General features: G+C 39.1%; 2 protein-coding genes across 6 annotated transcripts in view; one reads left to right on the top strand and one right to left on the bottom strand.

Moving 5' to 3' along the window:
• Positions 1–7,819, top strand: part of lsamp (limbic system associated membrane protein) — an 869,619-nt gene extending 861,800 nt beyond the window's left edge. For all 5 annotated transcript variants that reach the window (XM_035385108.1, XM_035385113.1, XM_035385110.1 and 2 more), the window contains one exon: positions 5,285–7,819. In XM_035385108.1, coding sequence (XP_035240999.1) covers positions 5,285–5,382 — 98 coding nt within the window. In that variant the 3' untranslated portion in view covers positions 5,383–7,819. The remainder of the gene's footprint in view (positions 1–5,284) is intronic.
• Positions 7,820–16,021: 8,202 nt separating this feature from the next.
• Positions 16,022–20,781, bottom strand: part of gap43 (growth associated protein 43) — a 29,947-nt gene continuing 25,187 nt past the window's right edge. Inside the window, exon 3 of the mRNA XM_035383760.1 lies at positions 16,022–16,892. Coding sequence (XP_035239651.1) covers positions 16,804–16,892 — 89 coding nt within the window. The 3' untranslated portion in view covers positions 16,022–16,803. The remainder of the gene's footprint in view (positions 16,893–20,781) is intronic.

The raw sequence follows: 20,781 nt of genomic DNA, 5'->3' as shown, positions 1-20,781 counted from the left end.
CAAAATGTTGCTATTGTTTTAAACTTAAATCTGTGTGTTATTTATCTTGGACCACATGATGAATCACTAGATATTAAAAACTCCTGTAAAGACAATAAGAAATGTTTCCATAAACAATCATTTTTTCTTGTGTGACAAGCCAGCATGAAAGGGCAAATTTGTACATACGCTGAAAAAATTCTTTAACTGCAAGGTATTATTAATCATAAAAAAACAGTTCTGTTACCTAGCCGCAATTCAAGTTTTCTTCTTACATTTGGCTTTTCTCATTTGAATCGTGTTCAGCGTGTTATAGATCATTATAAATAGGCTTCGATGAGGGACTGCTGACTGCTCCATGTGGAACTGAACACCAGTGCAATTCCCATGAGCACCCTTCTCAAAGCCTGCAGAGGTAATCACGCCAAGTCAAATTACAAACACTTCCTTGTGTCTGCTCAGTGGTGCAAAGCCTCAGTCCAGCTATTATGCAAATGAAGAACAGCACAGGGTGTACAAATGACCTGCTTGTTTTGGCCACAGTGCATACATCCCTTTGAAAGATGAGTGAATATTATCTCATATTGTCTCATACCTCTGTGCAATGCCCAAATGAATAGAACTAAATCTATATGCCTTTCTTTTCATTCGACATTTGGAAAACATTTCCATGGAATGCAAACACACCCATTGTCATCTGCATGTATAACAGCAGCTGTATTGGCCAACACTTGTAAGGAGTAATGTCATGACATTACTCCTAACAAAGACCGTTTTCTCTTTTTATGTGTTAAAACATTCTGTTGGAAAAAACTATAATTTACTGTTTTATAGGAGGACTACATTTTCATGCGTACTAAAATGGTGTCATGTTTAGAAACTAGTAATGCTGCTGGCTCTGAAAGCCTTGGATTTGCTATGCATTGACCATAGGCAAACAGCAGATGGCAGTATGTACTTTGCTCTGTGCAACGCCAAATCAGATTCCTGGTAACTGTGACAACCTCTGCAGGGAGGGGCCGAGGCAGGAGGGACAAAGAGAGCAAGGCGTGGCTCAACTCTGTGCCATCCCCCGCTTTCAGAATGTCAATGTCCACATCGGGATCGCCTCATGTAGCCTAATTTCCTTTGGAATTTCCCAGAATTACTAGCAGCAGCCATTTATTCATGTTCTTTGATATTTCTTACCTCTCACATATAATCACAGTCATCATCAATAAATTATAGGTTCATATACTGTGCATTGCCGTATTCTTTGCAATGATTAGAAAAAATGGAGAAGCACCTCATGTTCATTCAGCTAACAGTGTAGACATTTTAAAATATTGTTGGGTAATGTTTTACAGTGCACAATAAGCCCTTCCCCTTTCAGTTACAGATGAATCTGTTTTCACATGCAACATGGTCCAGATGTGTACCACTTTTGTGGGTTTAATGCCTTTATTGAAACCTGTCCCCTTCAACATTGTTGATTCTCTGTTGTTAAGAAGAGGTGATACATGCAAAATGGCCTGGGAAAGCAGGTATGTGTGATGTCTCATCCCTTCCCAATTATCATCCCTTCTCGTCTTCCTCAGGACAAATCCTGACAGAGTGCTAAACCTGCACAGTTTGCCCAGGGATGTTAAATTCATCAAAAACGCTGCTGGAAAAGTTTTTTCTGACATATGAGGGCGTGGCCATGGACCAAGTGCTCACAAATGGTGCCACACCCATGTTCGGGCCACGCCCAATATATGATACGTACGTTTATTTATTTATACATGTATATTTGAGCTCCGCTCAGGCAGTGCGCCAGAATTTCGTTGCACACACCAGTACAATGACAATAAAGAAATTCTTTCTATTTTAGAATCTAGAATCTAGAATTATTCTATTCTATTCTATTAATTCTGATCAGTGTAAACTTGTAAAATTTTTTAATTATGTTTCGGCGTGTGTTTGTCTGTGTGAGTTTGGCATTGGTTCCCTCATTAAAGGATTACACATGTACAGCACACATCACTGCAGTCGAATGGCTGACCGTGCAGAAATGTCCTCCAGGTCGAGTCTCAGTATCCCTTTTAGATAAATACGTACAGTTCCTGCCACGTGTTACCTGAAGCCCTCAGAATTTAGAATCGTTGCTGATCTAGGAAACGGCAGAATGTGGCATTGAGCCAGCACTGGATCCAGGGCAGAAAGCCATGGGGACTGAAGCAGGACGGTGGTCTCCTTCCAGCCATCAGAATATCTCTGCATTAGACAGTCATAGCAGGCAAGGACACTTGCCACTGTTGAGCTGATTTGAGTGTGCAGCTGCGTTGCACGCTCATGGTTTCATCCATAATTATCGATTATTTCACATAGCGAGACGTGCCGCTAACAGGGAGTGTGACATACAACATAAAGACGGCAGTATGGGGGAGGAACTCCCTGAGGCGAGCATGTGCGGTAAGGACTGCTGCAGGAAAGGAACTCTTTCTATATTCTGACCGGATACGCTTTTCCTTAGAGATGTTACACATGTAGTTCAACATCCAATCAAGCGTCCTGAACTTTGACTTTGAAAATAAACGTCTTAATAAAAGGTCTTGTCTTACTACCTTTATTTTACTTTTCAAAGTCAATACATCTGTACATTCATTCAACACTTACGTTTAATAACACCTCTAAACTGAAGATTTGTGTTTTTCTTATTGTCATTTCAAATTAAAATTTGGAGGGATAAATTTGGATGTGTTTCTAGTTTTGTTACTACTTTTTCTTGATGTGCACAAGCCTGTGGAAAGAAATATACCAACGATGTGTGTGTACATACACACACATATATATGAGGCATTGTTTCAAATATTGGTATATTCATGGACATGTCTTGAATTTAAAACAGTGGTTTAGTTTCCTGAAAGTTAAAGATTATTATACATCAACAACAACAATTTTAGTGATGTGCATGTACGCATATTTATGTGTCCAGAGGTGCAAGCAAAATTATGGTATGATTCACAACTAACAATCAAAAGAGCGGCCTCGATTCGTGTCAGGCAACAATTCACAACATGCAGGATAAGCAGGCTGAAAATCTTCTATAAATCAAGCATTTTTCAATCCTGTCTGGTGTCACAGTGAAATTGCTCCCCCTTTCGGGAATAAATGATGCTTCTCCCCCCTCCTTTTCCGAGTGTTAGTGGTGAGGCTGGCCATTTGGTTCCATGTATTATTGATTAGAGTGCTTTGATTAACTGTTCCCACGGGGGTTCCTGTCTGGCTCCACACAGGCTTGGGTGAGCGGACTGCTAATGAGTGAGGCTCTACGGGAACAGAGATGTCACAGTGGCTGTGTGGAGCACAGCCACGCTGTGGCAGGTGCTTCCACCTGTACCCCAGCCAAAGGGCCGTACCTTCCGCCCTTTCCCCTGCACTCTTCAGAGAGAACGCCCGAGTGTCCTTTCACAGCATTCAGACACAACTGTTGGAGACGCACAGTGCCAGCTGGCTTTGCCAAAGACGGGGCCGTATAAACTCTGGGAAGAGATCCACCGTAAGAAACAGATCCCACTTGTGCTGAGGAATGGAAGCCAAGCGGCCCCCGCTTTAGCCTGCATCGGTCTCTCCGGCCTTCATGTCGATGTCCAAATCTGAATGAATGGACACTGCCGTCTCTCGCTGGGCCATAGGTGTGCTTTGTATGCTTGTTGTTCTCCTCTCGCTTGATGCTTTGTCCATTTTGACCCTGAGGAGCCACCAGCTCTAAAACCCCTCTATGACCTTCACAGAAGATGAACGTAAGGTGTGCACGAAAGTACAGAGTAAGCATATCCTAGGTCCTTAAATGAAAAAGGGTATGCAGACTAAGCTAGTCAGCAGGCCATAGCTCTAGGTGAAAATGTATGGGTTGTGCTCTTTGTGAAATTAATTAGTCATTTCGCAACTTCACAATTTACAGCACAGTTTTTTTTTCCAGGTCTGAAGACATTCACAACGTGTGAAAAGCAGGCTAAAAATTCAGTTCTATAAATAAAATGTGTGATTGAAAGATTAAGGACTTCTGAACCTTAAAAAATTAAGGCCAAATGAATGCTTTCATTTTTCTTTATATATTTTAGAATTCTCTCCAAATATGGACAGCTAAAATGGGACTGAAATGCGATAGTAGATCCAGTGTGAGCAAATCCTTGTAAATTGTAAATTAACAAAGCCATTAGCATTCATTCTAGAGCGATGGACACTGCATAATGGGTTGGGGAGGAGGGGGGGTGGTGTATAGATATTCTGTGGTTTTCCAGTTGTGGTACTTGCCATTTGCACTGCATTACAAGAATCAGTGAGCCAAGCCCATTGACTGAAAGACTATGCTTTTCAGCCAAAGGAACAAATCACACACAATCAGGCTTCAATTTAGAATTTCAAAGCAAATTTCCTTTGCAGCACTAAATGCAATGGAATTTATTTGTGTGTAGTTCATATCACATGATAGTTTCGAGCAAGCCCCATGTCATGAAGCCAGAAATGGCTTTAGCAGATGGGATATCACTGCAGCCATAGTGTAGGGCAAGTTGAAAAAGTTACCAAAGAATTGTATTCTATCTAACTCCCAGAGCACAATTAATAATGCCCTACTTTATAAGACAGTGATCCAAAAAATTAGACACATTACTCCTGACATACATACATAATCAGACGGGTATGTGTGGATACTTGTCCTCAATAAATAAAGCAAGTTGGCATGTCAATACAATACAGTGTTCCCATCTTGAAAACTTTATCTTAAAAGAGAGAGTGCGTAGTCATTTCCAGGAATCCCTTGAATCAGGCTCCCATAGCTCATTGCGAAGTATTTGTTTATGATGTCTATGAGAAGTTGGGAATTGTATTACAATGCCAAATAAGAAGTTTTACCGAGCACAAAAAAATAAAAACTTCAAATGGTAAGCTTATGAAAATTAATCAAGCCTTATCTGGTATACAGTACATTACTACAACAATTAACATCAGCAACAAAGTAAGGGGTGAATATTCCTTTTTGGGCATTTAGAACAGCTGGTTTAGATTTGCCCCAAAACTGCAGACAAAAAAGTAAAGCCTTGCATTTTTATCAAGTTGTCAAAATTTTTATTTAATTTCATTTCTAGGCAAAGTGTTCATTCCCGTTAGAGAAGTAGCAGAAAATTGTGAATTGACTCACATAAAATTTAGTGTAACAGAAAAACATATTGACTGCAAATGGACGAAAAATAAGAAATGTTTCACAGTTTGTGGAGAGAAGGGTTTGGAAGGTGATCGTGGCAGATGGAGGAATATAACTGTTCTTTTCCCTCTTCCCTAGGACCTGGCACGGGGAGGGACATTAACGGCTCCGCCTCCCTGACCCAGTCACTCTGGCTTCTACTGGCCTCCATCATCTGCCTTTTCTTCAAGTGTTAATAACACGGCAAACCCCCATCCGAACCACCACTAAATTACAGTGAGACTGTTTGTACAGTGTAACAACGACCCCCCAAGTGCTGCGGCGCTAGGAAAAAGCAGTATTTAAAAATTAAACACAAAAAATGTCTAGTTAAATACATTCAAAAATGGAAGAAAGGTTACATAAGGAACAAACAGTGTCATTTATAAGTTTCAGTTTTTGCAATATTTTTACTTTGCCGAAGTCTTGCTAACTGCCGTCAGTATTTTTGTTTTGCTTTTCTTTTTTTCTTTCTTGGTTTAGGGTTGAATTTGGGGAAAAGTTGCAAGGCATGCCATCAAGAAAAGCTGATGTATAAACATCCAAGTAAACTCAAATATGGCAGGGATTTCAAGTCAACTACAGCGGTCATGGATAACGGAGAGAATAACTGAAGTCATTTTTGAAGTAGCTTTTTTTTATCATTTCGTCATATAGTTTTACAAGGCTTCCAAGCTTATTTTAAAATTCCAAGTTTATTCTTTAATATTTCAATGAAAAGGTTATTGTAACTAGTGCATTATGATACAAAACCATGGCTGCCAAATGTAAGTAGTAAAATGACATTTAAAAAATAGTAAACACAAACATACTATAAACATGCTGTAAGGTAAGAGAGGCCTGAAAATGAGTAAACTCTCCGTGGTGTGTGTAGTTTAAAAAAAATAGACAAGGGGAAAACTTGCTCATTGATGTTAACATCTCAATGAAAAAAAAAAAGATGTAAATATTGTCAAATATATCTCACACTGCTTGTCCCTCAATTCTGAATGGCCTCGTTACAGGAAGCAAAATGTTTTTGAAAAAGGCTAATATTGTACAGTACAGCAGAACAGGAAGTGGAAGTGTTTCTGAGGCTGATTCAGGAACTGCCTTTAAGTGCATACAGTAGCTCGTTGCATCATTTAAGGAGGGATTACTTCTTACAAAGCAAAAATACTGTACATAATAAATTTTTGTATTTTTCTTTAAGGAAAATGTCTGTTGATTTACTTATAAAACCAACAGTAATCATAATTGCCTAACATCCATTATGTATCCTGTAAGATTAAACATAATAGTAAGCATATGCTGAGCAGTTTCTCTATGGCAAGCTGTACTTAGCTTCAGAAATTGCCTGCCATATTTACTTTAACACCATAAACTTGTTGCATTTAATTTTGTATATGAATTACCGTGAGGTTGTATAGCTGGAACCTGGGTAGACATGTATGAGGCCAATGAATGAAGAAGTTTTTCATTTCTTCTTTTATTTTAATCTAAGCTTTTGAAATCACTGTCTCGAATGTTTTAAGGATCTTTTTTTCCCCATTCTTTCATTTTATAGTGTATATACTTGAATCCAATGTCCATATATACAAAAAGAAAGATTTAATATATGTCCATGTTTCTAACTAGGTTAGTAATTTGTTGACGATTAACTTGTAGTGGTCTATGGTAGCATTATTTTGCACCATGTGATAAGCATTAGAGCATAATGTTTTTAAAAGGGTTTACTACGTTTTGTGCGCTTATTGTACCTCTCCGATTACAAACAGCTTTTCCCTGGAGTTTGAGGGATTTTCCCCAATTAAAATATTAGATTTATGATAGAATGTATGCATTTCGGTGACTGATGTTTAAAAAAATGCAATGGAGGTGCCCGTACATAGAAGGCCAATACAAACTGTAAACATGTTCATTTCTAATGTGCAGTCAAACCATCTGTCCAAATCAGACATTTATGATTTACAAAACAAAAAAATATACAGCACTTAAAAAACAGGTGTGTCAAATGAGTGTTTCTGAAAAAGAATTAAAATAAAAGTGAATGTGTAATTAATGCACATGTTTTATTGAAATGCATGTACATGCTGTATTCAAATCCAAGCATAAAGTGGTGCGGAACCATGCTATGAGAGTTTTAGTTTCCATTGTCAGTAATGTCAGTAACTCCTGTCTCACTTCTTTTTAGCATCACCAGGAAATTTCACATTTCTTTCTGAGAAGAAAAGGATGGGTTCTAACACACAAAACTTGAGCATTGAGTTCATATATTGATATTACTCAAAATAAACGATGTGATGGAACATTTTTTAAAAAGGCATAATCTTTCAAGCAATGTACACAGGAATGGTGTCGGATAGACGTATTCTTCTTTTCACGCTCATGTCCTCTTCAGTTTCCTTTGGTTAGATGTAAGGTTCTCTGTCAGCTTTTGAAATGGTATGTATGAAAAGGTACCTAAGAACAAATTCAAGAAACAAAATAAAGGTGTTTGATTTCAATGTTCTGTATTTGAAAGTGGACTGAAATGCTTTGATAAGTTAACCTTTTTGAAGTCAGCTTAAATCCTAATATCTTAATGGTAAAATTGTGTTTATCGCCCTGTAACATGCTAAAATAAAATGATATTATCCGTATTGTTAATTCTCACATGAAGAGTTGTGTTTTGCTACTTGTTCATGCAGAATTGTGTAACCCCTCTAAAATTTTCCTGATCTGTGAAGCAATTCACATACAGAGAGAGAGAGACAAGCACACATGCACGCATATACACACCCTTCCATGCTATCATTGTTGAAATCTTGGCTTTAATTTAGAAGTTGATAGCTGAAGGATGCAGCAGTTGCTATTTGATGAAATGACAGTTGGTGTTCTTGTGAAGGTGACCAAATGCCTAAGCACATAACACATGGCACCATGTTAAACGTTTTAGAGAAAAAGTCACCTAAGTATTTTTATACATTAATAATTTGTGTTTTATCATCATTATATGACATTTTTGACAAGGGTAACTTGGATTTTTTTTTTCTTTTGTGTGAAATCATGTATCATGCAAATATTTTCCTGTATTCAATCATATAACTTTGCTGATTTACATTTAGCCAGCTATGTAAAACAGCAAAATATAAGTAACACAAAGCATATGGTTAAATTTGAGTCATTTTCACAACTGAACATGGTTAACCTCATGGGTCACTCATTTACTCATCAAAAGGTAAACCAGCAGCTCAGCAAGCTAGCAAAAACCTCACTAATGCTCTTCTGTCTGAATGGAAGCAAATCCCTCCGGAAATGCTCCAACATCTAGTATAAAGCCTTCCCAGAATCGTGGAGGTTGTTATAGTAGCAACTAACTCCATATTAATGCCCATAATTTGGATGACATGTTGGATGTGATGTGTCCACATGCTTTTGACCGTGTAGTATATAAATAAGAAATGTAATAAAGCATAATAAAGCATAAAAATGCTAAATCCTAAAGTTTTAAAAAGAACTACAGTCACAGGAACCGTTTGGCAGGATTCAATCAAACACACAAAAATAGGGATTCAATAAAACACATGTACTTCCTAAGGGCATATGCAATTAAGTAAATCCAACACAAACCTTCCCTGATTAATCCAGCGTTGTATCTCAACACAGTCTGCATTGCTCACATAATGTCAATATGGCACCAGAAGTCAGGGGTTTCAACCCTGGTTTCATTTACACCTGCTTGCACATATACTGTACACATACCACTTTCAATTCTGTGCTTTTACATATTAGGACATAACTAATCCTCATCTAGTCCTCGCCAAGTCCTATCATCTAAACTCATATGACTCTTAATCCACAAATTTCACTTTGTCATCATTTATTCAACCAAAGATATGCCAATATGCAGAAGCCATGTGTGAAACCCAATGATTCATTAGCTTGTAAAAAACCCCTTTTGCAGGGATAACCTGAAGTAATCATTTTCTAAATGCATAATCAGTTTGCTACATCACGCTGGAGGAGATCTGGCCAACTCCTCACAAAACTGCTGCAACTAATTCAATTCATTAATATTATTACTGTTTATTATTATTCTTTCATTACTGAATGTAAGCATTGTTTGGCTTTGTTTCTTATTTTTTCACACTCCTGCATGATTGAAATGCAAATCCAAATTTGGGCTGAGCATCAAATTTTCTCTCCAGTACCTTCCCTCCCTCCGCTCTCAATAGCTTGTCTGATGAAATAAGCATAATTATCGCAATTAGCTTAAAACTCCCTGGCTATGATTGAAACAAGTGTGTGGTTCATCCAGAAGTAGCAGTCACGCACAAGCTCTACTGCCGTGCTTATTCAGCAGTCCTACATGCACCACTCACCAACCACTCATCAACCATTTTCCAACCATTCACCAACCTATTATCCAACCATTCACCTGTGGCTATAGTCCCAATACACTGTTTACACAGCTGTACTTTGTGCAGACCCTTCTAAAGGCCAGTTTGCGCACACCAGAGGATATGCTGGCCGTGTGGTCAGTTCTAATGCGGTCATGTAGCTTGACCCATTAGAGCAGGATGTGAACTGGCTCTCATTGTTTGAAGCAAAGCTGCCAAATATTCCAGTGTGCATAAAAAGGATGCAGCTAGTATATCTGGTGCCTTCAAGAACATAGGCCTCAGTCTTCAAAAATGAAGAGTGTGTTACACTGCAAAGCATAAGCCTTCAAACGCAGTTCACAAAAACACACTCTCAGGAGACACGCTCATTGGTATAATCAATAAATGGCTTCAGATCGCTACTCGCTTCTGCATCAGTTCTGAGTTCAAAGGAGAAGGACGACACTCATAGCTTGGGTCACAGGTATATTGTGAGGTATTCCTCACATCTACAGCTTCAACACGCTGCCGTGCAGTGCGGCTCGCATTAACATTTCAAAAAGCTTTCTGATCTGGTACTTCCAATTACTTCAGCTACTTCCAGTTTCATCAACTCAATCAGTTCAGCCAGATTTGAATGTAAATGCATAACACTGCTAATTGACAACATGCACGGTTTACTTAGCACACCTGCAAAATGCACCCTGTTGTGCATCTGTATATAGAACACTCAAGTGATCTGTCCCACTTGCTGGAACTAATTGATGCCCCTATTATTTTTGGTGTCCATTTCAGTTTGGTTTTAGATCACAGTATTGGTAAATACTAGTAAATGTCATAGAAACTTCTGCTAAATAAAACTTCCCACTCAGTTATGATTTAGGCAGGGCTAGGTATCATAGCTTTCCTAAAGCTAAATTAAAACAACTTGTTAGAGCAGACTTTTGTAATCTTAAAACTCATTGTCAATCATGGCAGTGGTACTTTCTTATACTTCTCAAAACAACAGTGTCCATAAATGTAATTCTTTACTATCAAAGTCAGTAAAATGGAATGTATCCCTTAAATGAATATTTATCCTTTATTTTTCCAGGAAACTCCATTGGGATTAACATCTCTTTTTCAAGGGGGACCTATGTGCCTTCTCTGACTGCTTTTCATCCAGAGCAGTTAAAGAATCAAATTATTCGGCAGTGTCCAGGGAGGAAAGTACTGTGTCAGAAAGGCTTGAGGAGTAGAAACATGATAAAGAACAGAGTGATAATTAGGATGGATGGAAGCACTCAGCAGACCATGGATGGCTGTTAAATAAATGTTTACAGCCTGTGGGAAATGCACTGCATATCAGCTTGTAATTCTACATTTTGAGGAGTATGCTGCATGTATCACTTCTGCAGAGGGCAGCAATCGAGTGAAAGGGAAAATGGACGAAAGGTGAGGCAAAATGGAGACCTACTCTTCATGATGATTGAAAAGGAGTGAAAATAACCTTGCAGTTGCAGATTTTGTCGAAACCCACACCTGTCATTTCATGCACGGTATTTATCACAGATTCTTTTCTTAGCAAAAGATCAGCCAGCAATATGATATGTCTGAGTCTGTAGCACAGCCTGTTGGTAGATCACAGAATATCTGAGATATTACAGTCTGATCAATGTTCCCAAGCCTATTTGTAAAGCATCCCCATTTTAGAAATCTACCAAAAAAGATGTGAGCTATTCAGAAGTATTTCAGAGGGTTCAAATGGAGGATGGACACAAGAATCAGAACATGGAAATAACATGCTAAGGCTGAGTGATGTCACTTCAATTGTGTGCTTCAAAAAAATGTTTCTACTCCATTCTTAAGTCGTACAGAAACACCAGATCAATTCACAAATGTAAAAGATGTGAAGTAGGATTGACAATGACAGCACAGAGGAGAGGGTTGAGGAGGGATGGAGGGGCGATAGAACCTCTCAGTAATGTGTCATAGGCACGTGGCGGAGCCAGGGAGAGGGCACAAAAAGAAAACAAGCACGAAACCGTCCAGACCCACGGCGCAACTTGGCGAACTATATTGTTTTGGTTGATTTTACGCGCTCATATATGGCAGTTGGTTCTGTCAGAATTCTGACTGATAGCCAGGTCAATATTTTCACTGGAGGCTTGATACATCCCGCCTTCTAACTGCAAAGTCCCTGGTCATTTGTGAATGGTTTAAATGGATTGTGAAAATAGACACTTCATGCTACAATCATGATAATGGCAATGGCTGTGCTGTGAAGTTTAGGTAGCAAACAAAAAGGCTGAATCCTTTTGACGTAATTTACATAGAAACTATACGCTCAGATCGCCTAGTTTCACTGACTGTGGCCAAGCGGAATCGATAACTTTTCAGAAATTATATAACTTCAAAAGATGCAATTAAACCTTCTAGTAGGACCTCTGTCGTTTATTGAGGGTGTGACAGGAAATTTCGGTGCCGCTGACTGTAATCGAATGTTTTTCACATTTACCGTTCGTTGAAGCAAGTACCATCACAGTACATTTTTAGTGGTTAGTGCTGTCAGATTGTGCTAGCTACTTTATATTAACCGTGAACGGCGATCAATCAAGGCTAACAGCACAGTACCACTTACTTCTTGTCACTTCTACCACCACTTTAATGAATGAGCTCACGCGCATACACTGCTGACGACATTGTAAATGCTCAAATTTGCCCTCCGTACTATATAGCTAGCTAGCTATGGCACGTCCTCACCTCTGTAACGTTATTTGTTGTCCTCCGTATGTCCATACTCTGTATTCATGGTTGTAGCTGTGTGTCCTTAGCTCCTACTCATGTGTGCATGATAGCATCCGTACGCTCTAACTAGGTTAAAGCAGGCGATCCGTACGCAATAACTAGTTTAGCTAAAGTAGGGGCGAAACGCGAACATGTTAGGGTTAGCTAGTAAAGTAACGTTAGGCGATAGAGCTGTGATTTTAAATGTTGTGCCATTCATAGCTAAAGTAGGCGAAACGCAAACATGTTAGGGTTAGCTAAAGTAACGTTAGGCGATAAAGCTGTGCTTAAAAATGGCGTGCCGTTCGAACTGATTTTGGGAGATGCACCTGCGCATGCGTCCTACCAAAATGGTTCCTACTGAACGAAGCACCACCTGCGCATGCGTCCCAAAGGTTGTCCGTTACTGAGTGAGTGAGTGACTAACCACAATTTGCCATGCATAGCCCATGGCGCCAGTTCCTGCACGCCATGAGAAAAATAATCCAGTGTCTGTTACCCACCATAGATCAAGCAAGCTAGCTCGCTAATGGCTAATTTATTATAATGTCAAAAAATTACTAATTGTAATTAGTACAATTGTTCCTAAAAACCAGCAAACTATTTTGGCAAAATAAACAAAATAGGACTCAAGTGATGTCCTTATGTGGTTACAAAGTAGACAAATGATACAACTGTATCATTCCCTGACATCTTATTTACCTCCCCGGTCAGGAACCATGTCAATGATCCACGATCATGAAACGCAGATGAACATTATCTGGCTGGCAATCATCAAACAGCTTCACTTTGAACAATCAGAAGCCACCTTAATGATATCATTTTGTGATTAAGCTCTGACAGCTACGGACACAACAAGTGAAACCCATGCTACATATCACAGCTAAAATTAAAAAGCAGCCAGACTTAACCTACTTTCTGCAATTGAAAAAATACTAAAATTGGAAAATACTACAATTAGAAAAGATTAACGTTGGAAAAGCTAAGTACAGTTTTAAAAATGTGCTCACCTAAATATCAATAATGAATGAACTACAATATGCTATTTACTACTAACAAACTACTAAAATGGCGGATAGAGAGCTAAAGAAAGATATACAAAATGGAACTGGAATGGAACAAGGAAAGACTGAAAATAATTTCTTGCTAAGCTAATCTTAAGAGAAAAAAAATCACTGTCCAGGCTGTCACAACTCGACTACAGGTGCTTTCGGTGCTTTGAAATGTGCAAGGTAATTTGTACAGTCATATTAGATAAGTTGAATATATACTTACCTATCAATCAAAAAGTGGGCAGACATGGGACATTGACTTGCTTACATAGAAGTAGGTTTTAGAACGCAAAAAAGTGATGTAGTCTTTTATTACCCCTTTCAATGTTTAAAATGTTCATTATCCTTAGTAACTTTTTTTAAATTTTATCTCTGGTATAACAAGTAATTCTAGGCTAAAAGTAACCATGAATGAGTCAGTTGTTGACTTCCCTTTTTATCTTGACCAAAACCCACTCCAGTAATGTTCATCTGTGCAATAAATGAAAATGTAAGTGAACATGTAACTGACCTGGATGACTGAGTGACACAAACTGGAAACAGGCTTGGTGAAGAAGAAGATCAAAGTGTAAGCTCTAGGGAAACCCTGGGGCAAAAAGCAAAGAAATTAGGAGAACGAACTGAAGTCAGCTTGAAGCAGGGGATAGCAGACTTTTCGCAAAAAAGCAGTCCCACTACTACAAGGTGAGAATTTCCCATCCCGTCAGACAATCGAACTAACACACCAGAGAGCTCAACAACAAAGGAAGGGGAGGAAGAAAGAAGCCATTATTAAATTATTATTCTTGAATACAAAAATTAAATGAATGTTTGCTTCAGTGGCTCAAAATTATATCACTTCTCTCTTCTGAAGTACTGTATGTATTTACAAATGGGGTAAATTGTGTTTATGTTTTCATGAGGCAACAGGTCCCTTTTTTCTTTTGGTATTTAGTTGTAAGTAAAGCAGGAAAAATGTAGCATTGGCTTTGCGCCTGGTAGAGACCTAGGTGCAACAGTACTGTGTCCATACAGGCCTGTAATAAAAATATTTCAAAACTTTAGGCTTGGCGTACAGTGACTTCATTAGTTTTAGTAGCTAGATGTCCACACATTCCCCAGTTAGGAGCCTATTGATTCACCACAGTCTTTAACTTGATCGGTAAAATAATTTACAGCATTTTTAATTCAGTTGTTTGCAATATAGTAGAATAAGCACAATGTGAACAGGAGACTTTTATTCTTCATGGCAATGGCTTAAGTCAGTAAATAATCCAGCTAAACATGAAAAGCACCTAATTAAGAAAAATAACAGCTTGTTAAAACTCTGGGGTTGCCATGAACAAAAAAGATAAAAACTGATGTTTTGTTTTTGAGAAACGTAATACCTCTATGCTCTGAAGTTGGACAATGCCCAGTTTTTCAATTCCATGTTTTTTCTCTTCTTGACTTATTGCCTTATTCTTCAAGGAGATTTTGAAGGAACACTCCAGGCTAAAACACTTATATTGGTAGTAAACCTGTAGCAGCTTTGTGAATTTCATTCTAGGGTTTATTATCTGATATTTGTAATATATTATCTTTATGCTATTTCCAATTTTTCACTTGCTATCCTGTCAGGATTCTTCCAGAAATGCTCTAGTATATTTCACCAAGTTACCCAGAACTACTTTCCCTACCTCCCATTGTGAGAGCCTTAGCTAAAAGGTTAAAAGCAAAGTCAGAGATCGTGGCTACGCCCCCAATCCCCCACAAAGCCACATTCTGGAATATTGAGGCTGCTAGCAAGGCAGAAATCAGTATGCCCTCTTGATATATGTTTGATTTGTCTCAGCAGGAGTAGCCTATTGCAGAAAGTTGATTAGCAGGGAATCAAGGAAAAGTCCCTGATTGTTGTCCGTAATGGGCTGAAATGAATATCTAATACTTGTAGCTTGTGCTATAGTGAATTGAAGTCACACTCTCCTATTCAACTCCATTGTGCCTGCTATAGCAATATCACCGTGTGATGTTACGTCATCTAAAGAAGTTGAGTTTAACTGCAAAAAGCTGAAATACTACACAAAATTTTGAGCGTCATACACTTCATTTCCTGCATTCTGGTGAATTTTTATGCACCAATTTGTGCCTTTTCTGCATCAATTTAAAAGTCCTCTGCTTCTTTCATGTTTTTATTGGGGGGGACAAATGCACATGTTCTAAATATTGGGGGGGACGTATCCCCTGTGTCCGTCCCCCCAAGCCCAAAATCTACACCTATGCTTTTAGGCCAGCTAATTCAAATTGACTGTTTAGAAAGAGTCAATTTAAAACTTCAGATGTTGTGAAAATTATATATACAGTTAAAAGCAAAAATATAATATATACAGACACACACACTCATATATACAGTATATATACTTTCTATGATAGCCATGATAAATCATCTTACCTTCAAGGAGATCATGAAGCACTTCAAAAATTTTTTGAATTTCTCTACACTCGATACAGTATAAATTATCAAAAATATATCTGAACTATCATATTAAAAGGTAATTTTTAAAGATAATGTATCTGCTTTTTGGGAACAGTTTTCCATTCATTTGGTTTAATGACGAGATTGAAAGAAGTAACGCATGTAGATATGTAAGTCACAGTGCTTTGTCATGCTATACCATTCAGCAAATCTTTTATTTGACAGAAAAAACACACTGTACTGTAATTGGCACATTGCTTTATTCTGAAAACAGACAAAAAAGTTATTTCCCACCACACTGAATTGAAACCATTTATTCACTAAGAATTTTAACTTCTTATATCTAAACGGAACATTGCACTCACTGAACAGAAAATAATCAGAGTAATTTTGTATTTTTTTATTTTGTTAAATTGTTGTTTTTAATACAGTGCAATAATAATTCCAAATGATTGGTCATATCAAACTGTCATAACAACACCAAGAACACCTAAAAGAAGCCACACATTTTTTTATTTTTTTCGTTTTGTGACTGCAAAACGTTCCTGTCGATTGGGGGGTTTCCATGGCATTTGTTAAATGACTCAAGCGATTCTTGTCCTGATGAATGAAATTGTTATATCCCTGCTGGGTTTGTATACATTCTACAAGGCAAGCGGCTTGCCACCCAACCTCATAATGAATTTTGCACTTTTTTGGGGGGAGGGGGTGTGATTAACCAAATACATCAGAAACAATTTGAATAATGTGTAAACAGCCTTGATTAACTCAAGGTAAAGGAACTGTTCCTTTATGTTTTGCTAGTTTGGAATGTATAGTCCTGGATTTGTCCTGACATTCATTAAGCATGCTGTATGAATGCACTCTGATGCTAGCTTGGGCCAAATACCTCATATGGGAACTCCCCCAATTTTAGAAAATCATTGCCACACAAAAAAATAAAATTAATTAAATAAAAATTGACGGTCCTCACAATCAATAGGCTTAGAGAAACCTTTTTTATTTCATTTTTAATCCTTTTTTTCAGACTTTGTCTTGGTTAGCATTAGCTTCTTCATTGCCTGCCTCTACTTGGGCAGAACTTTCAGTCGGTTTGGATTCATCTGCAGCATCTGAAATGGAACATAAAGAGAAATTGTTATACTTCACAGCTTTAATTAACGATAATATGGTGTCTATGACTGAGGACCAATCACGGTTGCACTAGGTGTCTCACTATAAAGACCCAATTAAATTCATTATGTATGTGAGCTGTACTGTATATGGTAGAGAAAGTATGAAACTGTACTTCTGTCCATTTTACACTTAGCATGGCCTCAAATAAAGCATTTTACCTTACAACATTATGATTGTTTGATTTTTATATTTGAGCTATATAATGATGTATAACACTCCACTACCCACCCCACTCAGTACATCTACCCACTCAGTACAGCACTACACTACCCACCCCATTCAGTACAGCACCACCAACTCAGTACAGTACTACTCAGTACAACAGCACCCACTCAGTACAACACTACGCTACCCACCCCACGTAGTAGAGCACCGCCCACTCAGTACAGCACTACCACTCAATACCCACCCCAGTCATTACCATATTACCAACTCAGTATAGCACTGCCCACCCGCCCAGTACATCCCCCCGCTCACTACAGCAGCACCCACTGAGTACAGTACTACACTACCCACCCCACGCATTACAGTACCACCCACTTACAGTAAAAATAGCTTGCTTGGCCTTGTGTAGCTTGATATCTCTGATATCAGATTCCTAATATCTTTTCACCACTTCCCAAAATCTCCAATCTTCCCTTGTATCCAGGCTCCTTATGGGATGTCCTCTGAGATGTTCTCTCTGATACTCACTGGTGAAACTCTTTTCTATATTCAGACAAGTGGACTGTCTTTTCCCTCAAATCTACACCTTTACTACTGTATTAAATGTATTCCTGTGGTAGACTAAGTAATTTACAAGGTGTTCTGGAAAACAACAGTACAGGTAACTAACTACAGTTACAGAATAGACAGTAAAACTATAGAAATTTACTGCAAAGCAGATCAGACCCCGATCTATCTATTTGTCTGTCTGTCTCTATCTATTTATCTATCTATCTATGTCCCTACCTATTTATCTATCTGTGAGTCTGTCTGTCTCAACAGCATCTTCTGTCCACTGAAGTCCTTTATCACATAAAGATTCAAGTTCAGGTTCCTTTCCTCAGGCCAATCTCCACTCAGAGTTACTGTTTTTTTTTTTTGTTTGTTTGTTTTTGTTTCGCAAAATCAACAGAGACATTTTTGAAATCTTACTGTATTAATCACTATTGTAAGTAAGAAATAACTTTACTTGTAATTATGTTTTTTTTTCTAAGTTCCACAAAGGTGATATACATGATAATGAGGAATTAAGTCATCTGTCAAAGCAACAGGATAAGAAAGATTTTGTGTGCGCTGTCAAATTGATTGCACTTAGCCATCCTTGTGTTAAACACAGCAGTATTGATCACTTAAATGCATAAATACAGACTACACGTACAGACCTGAGCTGTAGAGTGTCTCTTCTCAGCACACTAAGCGGATTTGTTTTACAGCGGTTGATATCCCCCTTGAGTGAGGTATTCATAAATAACGATTGTCTTCTCATTTACAAAGTGATCTACTGAATTGCCACCAGTCTGGGTGGAGTGAGAGTCCTGTCTGTGCAGGCACTGTTGTCCACTCTGCCAGCACAGAGCTGCCATCACTCATCGCCCTCTCTGATCTGTCTGGGGCCTTGACCTCAACAAAGCCGCTCTGTTTCCCCTCCCGAGATAGGGGTGGGGGGAGAGGGCACTGAGTTTTGGTACCCAACCTTGCTTATGAGTCATGAAGAGCTTCTGATTTAAAATAAATAAATAAAACTGGCACCCAACAAGTGGCTGAGCATGTCCATTCCCCACCCCAATTTGGAATAACCAATTGACCGCAACAGCAGCCATATTCATACATGAACCCCATTGCCAATTTGGGAGAGTGGGTCACCCACAGTACGCCTCCGAAACACGTGGTGTCACCAGCTGCTTCTTTTCGCACTGCAGACTACAGCTAAGCTGACATAGAGCAGGAGGAAGATCTTTCATAATCGTCTTCAGCAGGCAGTCCACAGGTACCTTAACGATCAGCAGGGGTCGCTAGTTAGCAATGAACCTGTAAACCTAACCGATTAAACTCTCCCATACCCTGGGCAAGGCAATCGCCAATTGTGCTTCACCCTGTGGAGCTACCAGCCACAGTCGGCACGGCACGACACGGTCCAGCTTCCATCCGAGACTGTGAGGTTCATCCATGCACCACAGTGTGGTGCCTTAACTGAGCCATCCAGCAGCCTCACCATGCCACTTTTATGCAAATTAAACCGACGTCTTCTTGAAACGGACTTTATGTCTGACACACGAAAGGCTCTTAAAGGATCACAACATGCCCCCCAGGCATGTCCTTCTGGATGACCTTCTCATCAGCTGCAGATGACCCTCTCAAAAACAGGGCACACTTCCTCAATAGCTGGAGATGACCCTCTCAAAGACAGGACACACTTCCTCAATAGCTAGAGATGACCACTGATTCACAGGCATCTGAATTGCACTGAATTCCATGGTATCCCTCCTGAATTTTACCACACCAACAAAATGGCAATTGCAGGCTGAAATCCAAAGCTGCCGCACTTAGTTTCTTTCCTCAATTCACTGTATCGATTATGTGCCATCACACATTTCACAGTTCATAGAATGACAGGGAAATCTGATGAGTGGTTTCTAGAAATTATAGGCGTCAATCAACAGCAAAACGAAAGAAATAAATCAATGTAACTGTCTGCCTCCATTAATAATTTGATGAAAGCAGGACTGCTGTGCAGCACCAAGCGACTGGGCAGGGGGTATGGCTTAGTCATACCCGGCTCAGCTGTTAGTGAGGTACCTAGCCCCCTCCTCCCACTCCCAACGCTGTGAAGTGAAGAGATGACAGCCTGGAATCAAAGATCCCTGCAGCTATTTACAACCTAACTGGGATTCACTCCTTTGTAGATGCTTCTCCCATTCTCCCTTAAACCCTGACAGCTGTCTTTTGTCGGTGGGCAGAGGCAATTGACCTTTGTTTCCACGCATCTATAATGAAATCCAGAGGGGCTATGCTATAAAACCACTCACTGAATCTCACTGTCAATCAGCATTCATGTCTGAACAGAGTTCCACCCCTCCCACCTTCTCAGTGCACCAGATGCATTTACCTTTCCCTGGATTATATCAATCTGAGATTGTTCTTCCCTTGTTCACCTCTAAGGTCGCACCTAAAAATATCTGCATCCAACACTATTAGTGTCATCATTTTGAAAGCAGCTAAAAATGTCAATTCTGGTGTGCTTTCAGCTGCTAAACCTGGGCAAGTGTACACATGTCCAGTGAACGCACTTGGGAGCCACCATTTTCAGAAGCAAGTGTTGGGGTCCTGCTTCTCATAATCTATGTGTGCAGCTCCAAGATCTTACAATTTTGCATTTCCAGGGCAAGGTTGGTAAGGATGACAGTATTTCCATCGCTTCTACTACTGCAATACAGCATATATTCAAATGTTCCCTTCTAATTTCAGATTTCCATCAATACCGTCTAGCAAACAAACAAACTGAGCTTGGCTGACCTGAAAGATCAAACCAGCACAGCTGTTTCTAGGCCATTCATTCATTCTAGCTGGGATTTGATTGTAAATCTATTTTCTGTTTGAACAGGCACCCTGCAATGGACTAACAACCTGTCCAGGGTGTATTCCTGCCTTCCAGATCGCCCGCAACCCTGACCAGGATGAGCGAGTTAGATAATGGATGGATGGATAGATTTTTGAATAGGAAATATTTGAACAGACTTGCCAAAATTATGTGGCAACATTAAAAAATAGTTAAGAAAAGATATACAACTGAATATATTCAGCTGGCAGAATGCCAGCCAACTTCAATGTTGTGAAGTGTTT

Source organism: Anguilla anguilla, chromosome 12, assembly GCF_013347855.1.
Source record: "Anguilla anguilla isolate fAngAng1 chromosome 12, fAngAng1.pri, whole genome shotgun sequence".
Lineage (NCBI taxonomy): Eukaryota > Metazoa > Chordata > Actinopteri > Anguilliformes > Anguillidae > Anguilla > Anguilla anguilla.
The sequence above is the reverse complement of the archived record's forward strand: the minus strand, read 5'-3'. Positions and strand labels throughout refer to the sequence as shown.